The following is a 19854-nucleotide window of genomic DNA, read 5'->3' as shown; positions in this document are numbered from 1 at the left end:
CCTCCCAGCGCCCACCCTGGGCAAGGTTCTTAAAGGACACCCAGTGTCTCTCCATGTAACACCAGCTTCATGCAGTTCCCTGTGCTGCATCCAGCTGCGTGGAAGCGAGCAGCAGCGTGCCTAGCCTGGCACACAGGAAGCACTCGAGCAAGCTTATTGCCCCCACGACTCATTCCTAGAAAGCTCCCACGTCCCCCCCCCCCCCCCCGCCCCGACCCCCAGGCATCGAACCATCCTCACTGGAAGGCATCCAGGAACCCGCAGACTAGGGCTGTGGACCCGCCCTGACCATGCTCAGCCTCGCAGCCCGCCGCCCTCCCCAGATGGGCCCGAACCCTCCACCACGTCCAGCAGGGCCCCTGATTGTCCCGCCGTCCCTCCATCCGCCCTTCCGCAGGCAAACCTCACTGCACCCCAGGACTCACGGCTTCTCCCCAACCAAACCAGCCCGAGCGAGCCCGCGCTCACACGGCCCACAGATAAAGAGGGTGTGTGCAAAGCGGGCACTCAGGGAAAAGCGAGGGGGCGGGGACACGTCGCGGTAACTTCTAAAAGCCGGTTACAAATCGGCTGCCCCGGGCGCGGCCACGGCCCCAGCGCGCTCCTCAAGGGATGTCCCTGCGCCCCGACGGACGCTCCCGACCCCGAACAACCCTGGGAAGGCCCGACCAGCTCGCAGGGAACGGCGGCGGGGACCCAGGCCGGACAGGGGCCCGCCGTCGGGTCAGGGCCGGCGGCGGCCAGTTGGCGTCGCCCTAGGGGAAGGGAGCCCCGCCGCCGGCGCCGGCGGGACGGCTGCGCCCTCTGGCGGCTCAGGAACTTACTGCGTCCAGGCCCACAACATTCCCAGGAGCCCCAGGGCAGCTGCCAGAGCGCAGGCGCATGCCCGCCCTGCGGACTACATTTCCCGGCAGGCCCCGAGACACCCGCCCTGCCATCTGGGCCCGTGAGCATGCTGAAGTGAGAGGGACCGGCACTTCCTTGGCCTCCTAGGGGCCTCTGGCCGCTTTGGAAGCGTCGTCGTTTCCGGTGTTAAGCCCTTCCAGAGCCCAGGGGCTTGGGTGGGAGGTCCCCCTTTTCCGTATCCTTGCGAGGGCTTCTCTTCCATCCGCCCCAGAGTAACCCGAGTGGTGGAGACCTCCTTTAACTCTTTTATGCCTGGGTCACTGATTCTCAAACCTCTCAGTGCAGGAAGAATTTCTTGGGAGGCCCTGGTAAAACTCCAGGTTTCTAGGCCCCTTCCCAACACCCCGATGCACCGCATCTCGCATGAGCTGGAGAATTCGCATTTTATTTATTTATTTTTAAGATTTTATTTATTTCTAAGAGACAAAACACGAGCACAAGCAGGAGGGAGGGGCAGAAGGAGAGTGAGAAGCAGACTCCCCGCTGAGCAGGGAGCCCCACGGGGCTCCAACCCAGGACCCTGGGATTATGACCTGAGCCACCCAGGACCCCTGAGAATTCGCATTTTATTTTATTTTATTTATTTGAGAGAGAGCAGAGTGAGAGAACACAAGGGGCAGGCAGAGAGAGAGGGAGAAGAAGACTCCTCAACGAGTAAGGAGCCCCTCCCAGAACTCGACCTCAGGACCGCGACCCCCGCCCAAGGCAGACGCTTAACCGACTGAGCCACCCAGGCGGCATGAAAACTCGCAATTTAATAAGCTTTCCTGGACTTATTCCTCTGGTCTTGTTCTCGCGGGTCACGTTGGCCTTGAGCTACCTTTCTAGTGTCCTCTCTTGAAGACCCGAGCTTCGACCCCGCTACCCAGACCGCTCCTCTCCAATCTCCGCCGCCACTCGAGGGCTCCTGGGTGTTTGCTCCCCCCCCCCCCCCCCCCCGAGGCCCGCCTCATCTTCCAATCGGCCCCGCCGCTGGGGTCACATTTTCCCTCCTGGGTGAGTTGGCGCAAGACCAGAGATGATGCTGTCACTGGGGAGACGTCGTCCTCACACTGGTCCCCAGCTGGTGCCGTTGGTGTTCGGACACCAGACTTGAGTGCTGGGACCTCCCTGGTGGGAGCAGGACCTGGTCTTGCGTGGGCTCCGGACAGAGGGGACAGAGCTGCTTGCGACTGTGCCTCCGCACACCGGGCGGAAGCGGGTTGAGGGGGCAGGCGCCCCACCGCCCTGAACCCACAGAGGCCACGGCCCTAGAGACAGCTCTGCCAGGGCTGGGGTTGGGCTGCTGCGCTGGGACTGGGAGCCCGGGGCACGCCGATCCTGCTGTTCATTGCCTCCGGGCGCGCCTGGCGCCTTCGACGGCGGTCGCAGCTGGTTTGGGGGGTCAGGAGGTCTAGGAACCTGACCCTGGCGTCTGGCCCAGGCTCTCAGGAGCGAAAAGCCTCCTGATTGAGACACCCCGGGAGTTAAGGCGCCTGCCGCCAGCAGCTGCCCCCCCCCCCCCCCCAGGGCGCAGCCTGGTGGCCTCCTGGTGGCGCCTGTGGCTTCTGCCGCTGGGTCGTGGGAAACCATCAGGCGGCTCCTGGAGCTTTGCCACCGCTGGGCGGCTTGGGCCTGAGATGCGCGCCCTGGAGCAGGTCCTAGAGCTGTTGGTGTCCGAGCAGGTGCTGGCCCTCCTGTCCCAGGAGAGCCACAGCCGGGTGCCGAAGCTGCTGTGCCTCTTGCAGCGTCTATGCAGAGAGCTTGCGAGATGAGGGACTAGGTCAGAGAGACAGCGAGAGCGGGCTTTTATCTGGTTTGGGTTGGTCCCGAAGACTGAGACACCGCCGGCTCTCACTTCCTCGTTCGGATTTTCTGGATTGCCCTGAGTAGACCTTACTTGGGCAAGTGCCTGTTTGTAGATCCGTCTGGAACTTGGATGCTCCAGATTTTCCCGGGCGCAGAGGGAGCGGGGAAGAGCGCCTGTCTCCACGGGGAGGCGGTGTTGCTGCTGCCATCGTCAGGGTCCGCTCGCCTTCCAGCCAGGGGGCTCGATCCTGACTCCGCTCGCTGCCCAGTAACCGTGGGACTCTGGGCAGGTTACTGTCCCTCCCTCGGGCCCCACTTCCCCGTGGCTCAAAGGCTCCTGGGGTGGTTTTGAGGACGAAGAGGGGAGCAGCGTGTACGTTGGACAACGCGGCTGGTGCGTAGTTGGTGCTTACGACTCGGCTGTCCTGGCGTGGTGGCCGCGCCCAGAGTCCCAGCGACTCGGGAGGCCGGGGCGGGAGGATCGCTTGAGCCCGGGAGCTCTGGGCGGGCGTGCGCGGTGCTGGTTGGGTGTGCGGGCTGCGTCCGCAAGGTCGCCGGCACTTTGGTTAAGCTCCCAGGAGCGGGAGACCGCCAGGTTGCCCAAGGAGGGCCGAACCCGCCCAGGTCGGAAACGGAGCGGGTCCAAGTTCGCGTGGGGACCGGCGGTGGGCTCGTGCCTGTGAAGAGCCTCTGCGTCCAGCCTGGGCCACAGAGGGAGAGCCGTCTCTCAAAGAACACAGCGCTTGGCTGGGGCTCTGCCAGGGTCCGCGTTGGGCTGTCGCCCGCGGAGCTGGGTCTCTGTGAATGGTGAGGTCAGACAAACAGTTTGGCCCTGAGGCTTTGAGGTCACGCTCCCCAGACCGCCCAAGTTAGCTTACCTAGCAGTGAGGCATGGGAGCAACGGGAAAAGGTGGGGAAGGGAAAGAGGGAGGGCAGAACTTCAGAAGATGGGGGGGGGGGGGGAAGGTGTGCACTGGGAAGGAGGTCTCCCCACGCCCTCCTCATACAATCACATACACACATTTTCACTTAAACCCCCGTAGTTTAAACCATTCTTTTTCTCTTGCTGAGTCCAGAGTGACTGACCATGGTCTTCTATTGACTCTGCCTTCAGATCCTTGTAATAATTTCCCTTGCTGTTGCTGGGTCCTCTTATGGTAAGTGATGGCAGGTTGACTTTTAGGTCACAGACAATAGGCTGAGAACAAAAATGCTTTGAAAGCAGACTTTGCTTCAGGAAACAGCATGAAAGTCGCTGAGCTTCAAGCTGGAGCAGGTGGACACTCAGCAAAGCCCCGGCTGCATTAGCCACTCAGCCTCTGCTCCAGAAGAACCCACAAGCAGTGAAGGATTCAGGTGAGGAACAGTATGGGCAGGTGGGGAGGGAGAAGGGCTTTGGAATGGCCTCACTGACACCAGTGAGGTGGAACATAGCTGCTAACAAGAGGGAATTTCTGAAGTCAGTTTCTGGGATATGGAATGAAAGACCTTAGAAATGGTGGTTTGGATTTTTCTGGAAGAGGAGGAATTTCTTAGTAGCATCCCTCTTTTAAATTAAACTTTTAATGTTGACATTATTGTAGATTGACATGCAATTGAAAAAATGGAGAGTTTCTTTTACCCGTAGGTAGTTTCACCAATGGTAACATCTTGCAGAAACTGTCCTACAATCCAGGATAGTGACATGAATACAGTCTGGATATAGAACAGTTAATCCCTGCAAGAATCCCTCCTGTTCCTCTTTTATAGACTCACCCCTGTCCTGTCCTGCCCATCTACCCCTTTTACCCATTGCCTGAAGTCTGGCCCCTGGCAACCACTAATATACCCCACCTGCCTTTTTTAAGTAGGCTCCATGCCCAGGAGCCCAATGCAGGGCCTGAACCCATGACCCTGAGATCAAGATCTGAGCTGATATCAAGAGTTGGGCACTCAACCAATGAGCCACCCAGGGGCCCCAATCTGTTCTCCCTTTATATAATTTTGTCATTTCAAGAATGTTTTATAGTTGGAATCATACCATCTGTAACCTTTTGAGAATGCCTCTCCCCCCCCCACACACTTAATTCCCTAGAGATTTTTCCAAGTCTTTCTGTGTAATAGTATTTATTTCTTTTTATGGCTGTATAGATACAGATATACTGCAATTTGTTGAAATAGTTACCCAACGAAGGACATCTGGGTTGTTTCTAGCCAGTGGCTATTACAAAGAAGCTGGTACGAACATGTAATTGTTATTTTTATGATCGATGCTTTATCAGATAATTCTGACGTCTAATTTTGGAGTTAGAGTCACTTGATTGTCTTTTCTCATTCAAGTTGAGAATTTCCTGGTTCTTTGTATGAAGGATGATTTTCCATTGTGTCCTGGACATTTTGGATATTATGTTAGGAGCCATTGAGTTCTAGTTAAACTTTGTACTTTAGGGGCACCTGGGTGGCTCAGTCTGTTGAGCATCTGCCTTCGGCTTGGGTCATGATCCCGGGGTCCTGGGATCTGGGCCCCATGTTGGGCTCCCTGCTCGGCGGGGAGCCTGCTTCTCCCTCTCCCTCTGCCACTCCCCCTGCTTGTGCCCGCTTTGGCTCTCTGTCAAATGAATAAAAAATTTTAAACTTTGTATTTTAACAAGCAGTCCTCCTATATGGTTTGGCCCACAGGTCTTGGGCTACTCTTGTGGGCTGTGGTTGTAAGGACAAGATGATTTTCAGAGCCTGTGTGGTGCCTTTTTCTTTCTTTCTTTCTTTCTTTCTTTCTTTCTTTCTTTCTTTCTTTCTTTCTTTCCTTCCTTCCTTCCTTCCTTCCTTCCTTCCTTCCTTCCTTCCTTCAAAGATTTTATTTATTTATGTGACAGAGAGACAGCCAGCGAGAGAGGGAACACAGCAAGGGAGTGGGAGAGGAAGAAGCAGGCTCCCAGCAGAGGAGCCCGATGTGGGACTCGATCCCAGAATGCCAGGATCACACCCTGAGCCGAAGGCAGATGCTTAACGACTGCGCTACCCAGGCACCCTCTTTTTTTTTTTTTTAAGTAATCTCTTCACTCAGTGTGGGGCTCGAACTTGAGACCTAGAGAGCAAGCGTTGCAGGCTTCACTGAGCCAGCCAGGTGCCCCTATGTGGTGCTCTTTCGTTATGCTTGGTTCATGCTACTGCTGGGACTTCCATTTGTCCCTGTGGATCTTGCTTGGGGAAATAGAAGAAACCTCCCCAGGCCAGGCTATGTTATGATTCTCAGTGGGGGAAAGGATTCCACTGCCTTTAGAAAAAGCAATGTTGCCAGTGTTGGGAGCTTTGGGAGGCAGGATGCCCTCTGCCAGTGGAAGATGGGGAACATTCTAGGCCACCCTTGTTGGGGCCTGATTCCCTGTGCTGGTGCCTTCCTAGCAGCAGTGTCTCGCGGCAGGGTGGGGGGAGGGCATTTTCAAGCTTAGCAGTGAAGGAGAGGGTTGCTGGGCCAGGCACTTTGTTGTGGTGGGATCCCCCTTGCTGGTGTCCCTTGGTTTCAGGGTACCTGTCTCGGAGTGTGGAATCTCAGGCTAGGTTGAAAAGCAAAGCGCTTCCCGGCCTAGGTGCTTGCTGTGATGGCCTGTCCTTTGCCTGTGCCCAGTTACAAGGTGACTCTGTGTCAGAAGGGCAGCCTTGGACACGGTGGGGAGTAGAGTCCTTTTTGAGGTTGGCTGAGGGCCAAATGGATGATAGGAGACTTGGAGCACTGGAGGCCAGCAGGAAAGAGAGCTGTTATTCTTCTCCTGTGTCCCCATCATTACAGATATTTTCTTTTTTAAAAGATTGTATTTATTTATTTGACACAGAGAGAAACAGCCAGCGAGAGAGGGAACACACGCAGGGGGAGTGGGAGAGGAAAAAGCAGGCTCCCAGTGGAGGAGCCCAATATGGGGCTTGATCCCAGGACTCCGGGATCACGCCCTGAGCCGAAGGCAGACGCTGAACGGCTGAGCCACCCACACGCCCCCATTTCAGATATTAATAACCCCCAGTTGCCCTCTCTTTAGAGTGGTTAGCCCTAAGGGACAGGGGCTGGGTTTTAGGGAAGGCATACCATGTGGTACTAATCTGTAGGATGCTACAGAGTAGGGATGCTGTTGTCATTGGGATTTCTCTCACCTTCATCATTATCTGTCCTCTGACTTCTCTGCTTCCCCCTGAGGGGGGCATGGGAGACAAGATGATGGAACCAGGTGGTGTGGAAGATGCTTCTGTGCCCCCCCAGTGCCTTCCCTCCTTGCTGCGTGCTCCTCTCATAGGGCTCTTCCTGCCACTTGCAGAGGGTTCTTTTGCTCGAGATCATTGACATGTCTCACTCCCACCCTCCACACCCCCCCCCAACATCTCAAATGTGGCCCCGCTCTCCTTCTCCCCCATGAAACCTGTTCTCAGCAAACCCATATTTGCCCCTTTTGTGAAAATGAGGAATGGGAACCCTCACTAAAACAGAGTCAAGAAGCTTTGGCAGGGGGACCTCTCACCCCCTACGACTCTTAGTCAATGGCAGACTCAACAAGAACAGCCGGACTTGACCATACATGGACTTGAACTTGCACATGGATACTACTCTAGTATTCCAGCCAGAGGAAGACACTCTTTCCTTACTCCCCACCCCACAACAGCTCAGGCATCGTACTTGGAAGCCCCAGTTTCCTCCAGTGGACTTTTAGTTTAGAACAGCCTTCCCAATTTACCCTTTGCTCCTTAAAAAAGCCTGCTTCTCCTTTGTTCCCCGGACCTGCCTATGGTTTTGCCACAGCTTGTTTGTCTTGGATCGCAAGTCTCTGCCATTCCCAAATAAATCCAACTCCTGCTGGTAAAATAACTGGCAGTTTTTATCTTTAAAGTTAGCATTCTATTCCATGGCTCTGCCAAGAGGCGGCATGCCTTGATCTCCTGTTGCCTTGTCTGGGAACAGTTCCACATCTGCCACGTGGCACCGTAGCCTTGGACTCCAGCCTCAGCTGGCAGAGCTTAGGAAGGGAAGCTGCACCATAGTGGATGCCCTGTGGCGGGGGGAAGGAATAGAATGCAGTGGCACCCCCCACATATACGCACTCAGAAGCCATCTCAGATACTGGGCCTGCTCTAAGGTTTGTTTTTTTTTTTTAAGATTTTATTTATTGGGCCCTGGGGGGCTCAGTTGGTGAAGCATCTGCCTTTGGCTCAGGTCATGATCCCAGGGTCCTGAGATCGAGCCCCACGTTGGGCTCCCTGCTCAGCGGGGAGCCTGCTTCAAGCCCTCTGCCTCCTTCTGATTTTATTTATTTATTTGACAGAAAGAGCGAGAGAGCACAATCAGGGGGAGTGGAGAAGCAGGGTCCCCACTGAGGGAGCCCAATGCAGGGCTCGATCCCAGGACCCAGAGGTCACAACCTGAGCCGAAGGCAGACGCTTCACCGACTGAGCCACCCAGGCGCCCTGCTAAGTTTTTGACTCCTCAAAATTTCAAGGTACTTGTTCTTTTGAATTCTTATATATCTATGCTCCATTAGTATCTTTAGACCCTTCTCCAGTGACAGCAATTTCAGGGGAACTGGCTCAGTGTTCCAGCTTATCAGCTGTCACAGATCTTAAACATTCAGGAAGGAGGGTCTGTGTGCTCAGGGATTTTCATCAAGTGTTACTTATAATTTTGGAAATTGGGAACTAAGGACTATATCCAAAATAGGAGATTGTCCAAACAAAGTTTGATGCATCACGGTGATGAACTGCCATGAAGAAATGTAGAGTGACGGGGCACCTGGGTGGCACAGCGGTTAAGCGTCTGCCTTCGGCTCAGGGCGTGATCCCGGCGTTATGGGATCAAGCCCCACATCAGGCTCCTCCGCTATGAGCCTGCTTCTTCCTCTCCCACTCCCCCTGCTTGTGTTTCCTCTCTCGCTGGCTGTCTCTATCCTGTCAAATAAATAAATAAATAAATAAATCTTTAAAAAAAAAAAAGAAATGTAGAGTGACTCCCCTAAAACAGGACGAAGAGCTAATCGCTGGATTTGGGTGGGGGGTATACAATGTGCACTGCCCAATTTTTCCAACTTTTCTGTATGTAGCAGAATCCTCATGAGAAACAGTTGAAGAAAGTCTTTAAAAAAATCATGGTTCGTGCTCACCCAGGGACACAGAAAAAGGGAAAACCCCGTAAAACGACCCATGTGCCTTACGATCACAAGCACATCGAAGCACAGGGAAGAAAGAATAACCCTTCAATCTGCTTGCGTGCATCAAGTTCAGGAAGTGAGTCACAACTGTAAAAACATCGCCACTAAATCTGCAAAGGGGTCACAGCTTCTGTTTCCTTTCACCGAGACGGTCTCCACTGTCTCCACGTCCCTTTTCAACCGCTCTGCTGCCCGAAGTCGAGCCCAGCCGCTTCGGGGAGCGCCAGATCTGGAGAGGAGTCCAGATCCCCACTTCCTGGCGCTGGGCTTGTCTGAAGTCTGTCTGCTGGCGGTGGAGGGAGGGTTCGCGGCTCCTCTGTAGCCCAGCACCCCCAGCTGGAGTGTTGTCTTGACTTCATTTTCCTCTGGACCCCAGGTCCCTTTCTGGTTACCCATCTTTTTTTTTTTCTCCTTCTGGAGTTTCCCAGTCACATGTAGTTCTATTTCACATCGACACATAAGAATTAGGTTCTTGGAGCACCTGGGTGGCTCAGCTGGTTAAGCGTCTGCCTTCGGCTCAGGTCATGGTCCCAGAGTCCCGGGATAGAGCCCTGCATCGGGCTCCCTGCTCAGGGGGGAGCCTGCTTCTCCCTCTCCCTGTGCTCTCTCTCTTTCACTCACTCTCTCTCTCAAGTAAATAAATAAAATCTTAAAAGAAGAAGGAGGCTCTTTTTATCATATTAAACCCAGGCTTCAAGGTGTCACCTGTCCACACTGTAACCTCCCCGAGGCAGATCTGCCCGTGTCATCAAACTGAGGCATTGCACCTTGAGCCTAGATCAGTGAGGAGCCCCAGACACCTGAGAGGCACTAGAAAGCACCCCAAGGGGAGCCCTCGCCCGGCCAGGACTCTGGGATCATGACCCAAGCCAAAGGCAGATGCTCAACTGACTGAGCCACCCGGGTGTCCCTGAACAATGTATTTCACACAGGTTAGCTTAGGAATTTCACAAGCCAATAGCATACAGGATAATGTCTTTCAGTAGACTAATACAGAAACATCGATCATACTATTGTTCCAGGTAAGGGAGATGAAAAGAGTAAAGTCTAGATTTAGTTGAGGTGTACCTTTCTATGAGTTGGTACTAGGGAGAGATGACTTAGCCAATGGAGAGCTGACCTCCAGCTACCAGCGCAAGAGTAAAAGTCCCCTGTTGCTAGAGCAGGTTGCTAGGGAACCAGTGGCACCACCAGTGTTGCTAGGCAAGAAGATGGCCTTCCCAGGGCCAGTGCCTGGCTTTCATCACTGTTCGAAAAAAAAGGTGTCTTTACTGTGGCGGTAGCTAATTGCCCAGAAGTCTTTGGAGAACTGTTTAGATCAGCAAAGTGTGGCCTTGTCCAGACCAAACACTCTTAGGTAGTCCTCCCAAACTCTTGGTATTTATAGTCAAAATGTCCCCTTACATGGACATGTTGCTTCCTCATATTTTTTAAAAGATTTTATTTATTTACTTGACAGAGAAAGAGAGAGAGAGAGTATGAACAGGGGGAGTGGCAGGCAGAAGGAGAAGCAGGCTCCCCGCTGAGCAGGCAGCCTGGTGCGGGACTTGGTCCCAGGACCCTGGGATTATGACCTGAGCTCAAGGCAGATGCTTCACCGACTGAGTCACCCAGGTGTCCCTTTTCATATTTTTTTAAAGATTTATTTATTTGAGAGAGAGAGGGAGGGAGGGAGCGAGCACGGGGGGAGGGTCAGAGGAGGAGAGAGAGAATCGCCAAGAGCCTGACACGGGGCTCAATCCCACGACCCTGAGATCATGACCTGAGCTGAAATCAATAGTTGGACGCTCAAGCAACTGAGCCACCCCGGCGCCCCTCCTTCATGTGTTTTTTATAGATTATCCACCCGTGGGCCTTTCGGCAACTGAGCTAGTGAGTTCTTATCAGTGAGAACAGATGAGATGATGACATCTGGACACAATTTACTTCATTCTTCTATCAAAACAACTTTTTTGTCTTTGTCATAAACAAGTGGATTAACACAAACTTCACAAAAGTCATAAAGCAAGTGGATTGAGATAATACCAAACCATTACACAACAAAGAAACAGCTGAGTTCATACCTTTTATATTCCTTTTAAGTTTATTTTTTGGTCACCTCTGCACTGAATGTGGAGCTCGAACTCACAACCCTGAGATCAAGAGTCACATGCTCTTCTGACTGAGCCAGCCCAGGTGCCCTGATAAACACTTCTTTTCTTTTCTTTTTTTCTTTTTAAGGATTTTATTTATTTATTTGACAGAGAGAGAGAGAGAGAGAGCACAGCTGGGGGATGGGAGGAGAGGCAGAGGAAGAAGCAGATTCCCTGCTGAGCCGGGAGCCCAATGTGGGGCTCGATCCCAGGACCCTGGAATCATGAACCGAGCTGAAGGCAGGTGCTTAACCAACTGAGCCATCCAGGTGCCCCAATTTTTTTTTTCTTTTTGAGGAAGCTCTCTGACCAGCATGGGGCTTGAACTCAACAACCACAAGATCAAGAGTCACATGCTCTACCGACTGAGCCAGCCAGGTGCCCCAATACCTTTTATATTCCTACTTTCACGTCACACACTACACACTTTCACGCTCTAATATTTCTGTAAAAGAAACCGGAACAGATTTCAAATGGTTTTATATAAAAGTGAGGTCAGTGCTGGGGACAATAAAGATCCCTCCAGTAAAGGTCCCTAAGACCCAGCGGGACAGCAGAGTGTCTGTGAGACCTGGACTGACCCTGCGCGAGAGCCACACCTCCTTGTGCACAGGTAGCAGGAGAGGATGGCAGGAGGCTCCCGGCTAGAGAATCGGTACCACATTTATGTAACAATGGAAACAAAGCTCTAGTACCAGACCTAGGGCAGGCAGATGGAAGAAGTTTTATAACAATAACCAAACTGTTTGATTTTCCCCTCCCCCAGGATATCACTTTAAATTTTTACTGCAACAATAAAGGACCATATAGTTCTAAATATCATAAGGAGAAATTGGAGGTTTTAAAGTCAGTATTCTTTTGAGAAAAATTTCAAAGCTCACAGTTGAATCGCTATATCAATTCATGTAATTTCGGAATGTGCAAAATCACCACCACTGCTTGGGAGGTGAGTTGGTCTACATGTTTTGCAAGTGGTTGAAACAGTTAAGTCTTACATATGTGTTGTAAGAAAACCAACTAGCAGATTTATTAGCACTAAGAGAATTTCTTTTTTTCTTTTTTTTAAGGAGTATTTATTGACAGAGAGAGTGCTGAACATGAGCAGAGGGGCGGGCAGAGGGAGAGGGAGAAAGTCTCCACTGAGTCCCTATTGAGAGCAGAGCCCAGTGCAGGGGCTCAATCCCACGACCCCAAGATCATGACCTGAGCTGAAATCAAGAGTCTAACGCCCAACCAAATGAGCCACCCAGGTGCCTTTAGCAGTAAGAGAATTTCTGTCTGTTCTTTCTCCCCAGGAGCTCAAGCATATCAAGATCAAGGTCAGTGAAAGGAAAAATGTTTGTTTTGAAGCGTTTTTCCTTTATCTTTCAATCTAGCTTTCAAGCACTTTTGAATAAAAATTGACTTCCATTCTGGAAAGGAAAACTTGTTTCCTTGTGATCATGTAAGTCCTTCCAAAGAAGGGATTATATGTATTTCTTCTACAAGAAGAGTTTAAGATTGCCTCTTGCCTGACACAGGTACAGAGAAAAGAGGCAGTAGGAGGAGTGACCTAGGGAAATTAAACAATGTTAGATAATGGCTGTCGATGAAAATTTGTTCATATCACACCCACAAAATATTTGATGGATCTTGCAGCTGACATTAATATCCTTATACAAAGTGGCCAATAAGCATATGCAGATATGCTCGATATCATTAGCTATCAGGGAAATGCACACCAAAGCCACAGTGAGACTCCATGTCACAGTACTGTGATGAAAAAGACAGATTACAACAAGTGTTAGCAACGAAGTGGAGAAATTAGAACCCTCATACGCTATTTGTGGAACGTAAAATGGTGTATCCCCTTTCCTAGATAGTCTGGCAATTCCTCAAATAATTAAACATAGAGTTACCATATGATCCAGCAATTACAACTTTACCTATATATGCAAAAGAAATGAAAACATGTCCACACAAAAATGTGTACGTGAATGTTCATAGCAGCATTATGTATAATTACAGAGGTAGAAAAAAACCCAGTATCCTTTAACTGATCTGGTTTTGTTTATCTACATCATTGTGTGGATGTACCACTCGTGAAACACTAAGTAAAAAGAGAAACTATGCAAACTTAAAAGGCATTTTCTTTGTCCTAAACAGTTCAGTGTGTATATTCATAGAGTGTGGTATATCCATACAATGGTGTAGCATACCCACGCGTACAATGGTGTAGCATACCCACGCGTACAATGGTGTAGCATACCCACGCGTACAATGGTGTAGCATACCCATCCGTACAATGGTGTAGCATACCCACGCGTACAATGGTGTAGCATACCCACGCGTACAATGGTGTAGCATACCCACGCATACAATGGTGTAGCATACCCACGCGTACAATGGTGTAGCATACCCATCCGTACAATGGTGTAGCATACCCATCCGTACAATGGTGTAGCATACCCATGCGTACAATGGTGTAGCATACCCATGCGTACAATGGTGTAGCATACCCATGCGTACAATGGTGTAGTATATCTATCCGTACAATGGTGTAGTATATCTATCCGTACATTGGTGTAGCATACCCATGCGTACAATGGTGTAGCATACCCATGCGTACAATGGTGTAGCATACCCATCCGTACAATGGTGTAGCATACCCATCCGTACAATGGTGTAGCATACCCATGCGTACAATGGTGTAGCATACCCATGCGTACAATGGTGTAGCATACCCATGCGTACAGTGGTGTAGCATACCCATGCGTACAGTGGTGTAGCATACCCATGCGTACAGTGGTGTAGCATACCCATGTGTACAGTGGTGTAGTATACCTATCCGTACAGTGGTGTAGTATATCTATCCGTACAGTGGTGTAGTATACCCATGCGTACAGTGGTGTAGTATACCCATGCGTACAGTGGTGTAGTATACCCATGCGTACAGTGGTGTAGTATACCCATGCGTACAATGGTGTAGCATACCCATGCGTACAATGGTGTAGTATACCTATACAAAATCATTCTACAATAAAATACAATTGAGGAAGCAGAAGGCAAGCTGAGGACAAAGCACATGCTGACACCCCCCCCCCCCCGCCCCACCAGACTCCCAGGTGGTACATATGTGACATTCCTCAGGCACTCCTGGCTGCCCTAAAGCTAAGGGAAGGAAAAGCAAATGGTTAACTGATAGAGATCACAGTCCTGCAGGACCGGAGTCTCCCTCAGTTTACAAATGTCTTCGTGATTTATAAGAAAAAGCATTCTTATCAATAACCTAACTTCCAGAAGGAATCTCCCAAGGATCTTAATCTGAATGCTTTACTAGAGGGAAAAACAACCTTAACTTGACAAGCGCAAGGCCTCCGGTATCTTGTAGGTCCTCCTTAGCATAGGAAAGTTCTTTTGAAGCCCTACCTTTTTCCTTACTTCCCCCAACTCCCAAGTTTATAGTCAGTCACCCCTCATAACCCTAGTGCAGCAGCTCCTTTTGTCCCTGTGCTGTAATAAAGCCACCTGTTTGCACTAAAGATGTCTCAAGAGTTCTTTCTTGGTCGTGGCCTCGGGACCTCACCAACATTCAAAAACTACATCACAATGAAGTACTGATATATGCTACAACGTGGATGAAACTTGAAAACATCAGGCTTAATGAAACAAGCCAGACACGAAAGGTCACATGTTCTATGATTCCATTTATAGGAAATGTCCAGATTAGGTAAATGTATAGAGACAGAAAATAGATGATTGGCTGCTGAGGGTTAGTGAAGGGAAATTACAGGCAATGAGGAGTTACAGGTAAAGGGTTTGGTGTTTCTTTTTGGGGGTGTTGTAAATATCCTATAATCAATTGCCATGTTGGTGGTACGACTCTATGAATATACTAAAGACCACTGACTTCTAGCAAGTTTTAATTGAGCGAAAATTATGATTTGTGAGTTACAGCACAATTAAGCTGTTACAAAATCTAATTACTAGAACCAGAAGTCAAAGTCATGTTTAATAACTTATTAATATAGGGGCACCTGGGTGACTCAGTCAAGTGTCGGACTCTTGGTCTTCACCCTAGTCTTGATCTTGGGGTTGTGGGTTCGAGCCTCACATTGGGCTCCACACTGGCTGTGGAGCCTACTAAAAAAATAATAACTCATTAATATAGTTGGGCCTCAGTTTCAAAAGCTACCAATTTTAGAACAGAATCTACTCTGTAACCATGTTTTTGATTACTACTTGTTGCATCTCCAGCACCAAATGAGACCTTTGAGATTCATTCGTAGCATCAACAAAATTGAGGAGGTGGTCCAAACCGTTATACAGCAGATACCTTTTTTTTTTTAAGATTTATTTATTTGAGAGAGCATGCACGAGTGAGTGTGGGAGGGGCAGAGAGAATCATAAGCAGACTCCACACTGAGCGTGGAGCCCAACGCAGGCTTGAGATCATGACCCCAAGATCGTGACTTGAGCTGAGACCAAGAGTCGGGTGCTTAACCAACTGCGCCCCCCAGGTGCCCCCCAGATGATACTTTAAATTCAGCAGTCTGTTCTTCATTAGTCTCTCCTGTTTTCTAAACAACTGCCTTTGTACTCACAACTTTGCTTTATGGAGGTAACCTTTTCTTCTTCATTCCCATTTAGCCACACACTATCTTTTTCCATGTTGGCTTCTAATTCTCCATATTTCTCAAGAATTTATCTACGATTGCCCTCTGCTAAGTTCTTCAGATCATAGTCGGGTTGCTTTCTGTAAAGATTTCCCAGGAAGCTGCTATAGTTCTTTGTTTTACTCCTTGCCAGCTCTTGGCCCAGTTAAAAATCACGTTTTTGTGTTGTGGATTTTAATTCTGGAAACTCTTTCCTTGTCTTGCTCATTGTAACGTTATTCAAAATGACGATTTTCTTCAAGTTGTTTCCACCCAGAGAGTCGTTTGCAGCTCAGGATCACACCTTAATTCCTTGGGTGAATCAAGGTTGAAGTGTTTAAAGGGAGGAAAATGCCCTGTAGGTTTTACATACTTTCTCTTCTGGTGTTTCAAACATATTAGCCAAAATTTAACTATAAATGGCATCTAGGTGTTTTGAGTTTCATTAGAAACCTTTAATTTTGCAGTTTTATAAAAGACAGCCCTGCTCAATGTTTCGTTTTACTATTAACCATATTAACAATACATAATGAAATTTGTTTTAAGTAAATTACAACTTGTCTTCCTGGAGTCTATAGTCCTTTGAAAGATTTTTCTCTTCAGGGTACCTGGGTGGCTCAGTCGGTTAAGCAGCTGCCTTGGGCTCAGGTCATGATCCCAGGGTCCTGGGTTGTAGCCCCACAGGCTACCTGCTCAGTGGGGAGCCGGCTTCTCCCTCTGCCTGTTGTTCCCTTTGCTCGTGCTTGCTCTCCCCCCACCCCACCACTGTGTCAAATAAATAAAATCTTTAAAAAAAAGAAAGATTTTTCTCTTCAAAGCATATAAACCACAATAGGTTGAAGAGAGCATTGTACTTACTTCTATATTCATTCTAAATGGTTAACTGTTTAATCAACAGATAATTTCTATGGAAGACAATTACAAGGAATAACTATGCAGATTAATATATAAACTTCCATGGTGTAAAAACCTTAAGATTTAAAAAAAACCCAAAGAAACAAAAAAAATTTGCCTTTTATCTAACTACCTTGTTGGTTAGTGAGTGATTCAATTGAAGGATAAGCCCAGGAATTGTTCAGTAGTAACAATGCCTTGCCTTCTTCATTGTCAGAAAACATTAGGTTGAAAAATGCCTGACCTCAGGATCAGAGCTTTGAAAGGAAGATTCTGAAAATGTTTCTCTGGTGAGGCAAACGTTTTTCACTAGGGTTAAATATCACAGATAATATACTGTGTCTTTGACTGGGTTTTGGAATATAGTTGAGGTTTGGTGGAGTGAGGTCCGGAGCCGATGACCAAGAAAGAATTCTTGAGATGTCTTTGGTGCAAAATGGTGATTTATTAAAGCACAGCAACTGAGCCTGTGGACAGAAAGAGCTGGGGCACCGAGGTCTGGAGGAGTGGTGATTATATGCTCAGGAGTTGGGGAAGTAAGGAAAAGGGAGGTTTCAAAAAACTTCCATCTGCTAAAGAGGACCGACCTACAAGATACCAGAACTTCCATATGCTAAAGAAGCCCGACCTACAAGATAACCTACAAGATACCAGAGGTCTTGCCGTTGTCGGGTTAAGGTTGTTTTCCCCTCTAGCAAGGCATTAACATTAAGATAGGTGGGAGATTCCTGGAAGAATGTCACACGTGTCCCACCCTGGACTGGGGGCTTGGGGGAGGTTGCAGGGTGTCAGCTTCTGCTTTGTCTTCTGCCAATCTTCTGCTCCCTCATCATCTTCTTGCTTGCTTTTGGGCAGCTGTGTTTTTCAAATGAAGATTGGCGTTAGCTTGAGTCTCCTCGGCTTTTGCATGTGAAAAGTCTCATAGGTGCTGGTTTGTTTATTTTTCTCCTAAACCCGCAGGTCTCTTTTCTGCTTGCTGGAATAGTTTCTCGCACAGTTTCATCCCACTGCCCTACTGAGCTGCAATTTCTTCTCTTTTGATTCATAGGGACAGTTTTCATCCAAATGCCTCAACACTAGGTAAACCCTGATAATTTGGAGACGCTGACAACCCAAGATACTCAAGTTCTTAGAAAGATGACTTATCCAGAAGCCTATGCTGAGCACTGCAGGAGTTACGCAATGAAACGGGTTCCTGTCTCACAGGGAGGCATAATGCAGTAGAAAAAGTAAGGGCTATAGATGCAAACGAGCTCAATTCTTGTCTAGAAACTGCCCTTGGCAATCCTGGTGACCCTGAGGACGTCATGACCTACAACTCAGGAGGCTCGGGCCAAGTCTAGTGACGACTTTCAGGGGCGGCGGCCCTCAGTGGAGGGGGGGGGGTTCCCTGTAGAAAGGACTGCCAGCCGCCGGAACGCTACCGGATCGATCTGCACTTGGCAAGTCAGGGCCACAAGATCGCGGCACCTGCAGTCGGTGGGGTACATGCCTCCCGGGCGACTAGAGGCTTCTGGGCCTCCAGCCGGCCTGGGGAAGGACGTGTTCACGTCCCGGCCGGAGCCAGAGCACAAGGCCGCGCCCCCGGGGCGGAAAGGAGCCGCGGCACGGTTCCCGCCCGGCTGCGCGGAGGCGCCACAGGTAGAGAGACAGAGATGGCTGGGCGTGGCTGTCACGAAGCCGCCGGAAGCGCATTCTTTCTTTTCCGGTTGGGCCAGGTCCACAGACCGCGACCCCAAAATGGCGAGTCGGGGTACAGTCTCGGGGAGCTAGAGGGATCAGGTGGGGGACCGGTCCTGCGAGGCTCCCGAGCTCGGAGCTGCCCTCGCCAGGCCCGCAGGCGCGCGGGAACCGGCTGCTTCCTCCCCGGGGCGGCGGGGAGGCGTGGCGACGTTGCCGCCGAGTCGAGGAAGAGGGAAGTGGCGCCCGCGGGAGCCGGGGCTGGGCGGAGGTAATGGAGAAGCCGCGTCGCCCCTGGGATTTGGTGGCGCGCGCCCCCGGCGCTGCGGGCCTGCACGCGCCACTGGCGGCCCCCCGGGGCGGGAGCGGGGGGCGGAGCCGGCAGCCTCCCGCGGCGCGTCGGGCGGTCCCCAGCCCCGCGGGCGACGAGGCCCGGCGGGTGCCCGGGCTCCGACCGCCCCGTCCAGCCTCCGCCGGCAAGCTCTTTGTCCCCCAGGGGCCGGAGCAGCCCAGGGATGCGCCCCGGGCACCGTTGGGGGCCGGCCGCCCGCGGAGTGCTCGGGGGCACGCTGGTGGGGGCGCGCGAGGGCGTCGCGGATCCGTGGGGGGTGGGGGAGGAGGCAGCAGTGTGTCTCGCTGCACCCGGCCAAACTCCCCCGTTTCCGCTGGCTGATGGTCAGGTCGCCGGAGAAAGGGGCCTTTCAGCCTCAAAGACGTTAGCTTCTGCTGACGCAGAAGTAGAGCAGGCGCCCCCATGCCTTCTGAGCCTGCACAGGCAGCAAGGAACCAAGCATTTCTCTGAATACCCGTGGCCTCCTCAAAAGAACTTCGTTGCAGTTTCTGCTGCAATACCTTGGGGAAAAGCAGCCTTTCAAGGCCACCCTTAGCCTTAGGTAAAGGTCTGTGTGCCCCTGACAAAATGTGAAGTCAGGAGAAGCGTTTCCTTTACTAGCACCCTTCCTGTCTCGGAAGAACCTTAATGATCACCCTTTCTCTTTCATTTTTTACAAGCTGACATTGTATTCGGTACACAAGGCCAACTTGTCTTTCCAGTAAAGTAAGCAAAAAGTTAATACACAGGTACAAAATCTGCACCGGGCCCTTGATAATCTTCCCAAAAAGTACAAAAAAAAAATTGTTGACATCTGGTTGCTCAGTTGAGGGATATTTGCTGAGAGGGATAAGGTTACTTTTTTCCCTAATTGCTTTACTTCTTTTCTGATCTGGTTGTCTCAGTTCTCCTGCCGGTATTAATAGAATGGAAAGGAGAATATCAAATGTTCCAAGAAGTAAAGGTTTCAGTCTTGGTAAGAGGATGAGAAGGAGCATAGTAGTTGTTTCTCCATAACTAAAGACAAAAGAAGGGATGACCTGTTAAAATTTAGAGAAACTCACATATGCCCTATTTGTGAAGATGGGACAGGAAGCACACAGATTAAATATTGGATATTCTCAAAGCTCCTTTTAGCGAGTGGGTGCCAGTTTTTTCATCCACCAGCTTTTCCTTGACCTTTAAAGAAAAAAAGTTATCAATTGACATTTGTCTTCTCTGTGCTGTGCTTTGTTTCAAAGCTGAGTGACCAAAAGAAATATATGTCCTGAAATAATCTGTCATCATGAGTGTCCTAATACTTCACAGTTGATTTTAAAGAGTAAACT

General features: G+C 50.2%; 1 protein-coding gene across 15 annotated transcripts in view; it reads left to right on the top strand.

Moving 5' to 3' along the window:
* The first annotated feature begins 12071 nt into the window (after positions 1 to 12071).
* Positions 12072 to 19854, top strand: part of ZNF75D (zinc finger protein 75D) — a 72666-nt gene continuing 64883 nt past the window's right edge. For 3 of the 15 annotated variants that reach the window (XM_057314979.1, XM_057314974.1, XM_057314948.1), the window contains exon 1: positions 18189 to 18268. In XM_057314979.1, the coding sequence (XP_057170962.1) occupies positions 18256 to 18268 (13 nt within the window). In that variant the 5' untranslated portion in view covers positions 18189 to 18255. The other 12 variants (XM_048213613.2, XM_048213611.2, XM_057314968.1 and 9 more) reach the window with 9 other exon arrangements.

Source organism: Ursus arctos, chromosome X (genome assembly GCF_023065955.2).
Source record: "Ursus arctos isolate Adak ecotype North America chromosome X, UrsArc2.0, whole genome shotgun sequence".
Lineage (NCBI taxonomy): Eukaryota > Metazoa > Chordata > Mammalia > Carnivora > Ursidae > Ursus > Ursus arctos.
Note: the sequence above shows the minus strand (reverse complement) of the source record. Positions and strands in the feature narration are given on the sequence as shown.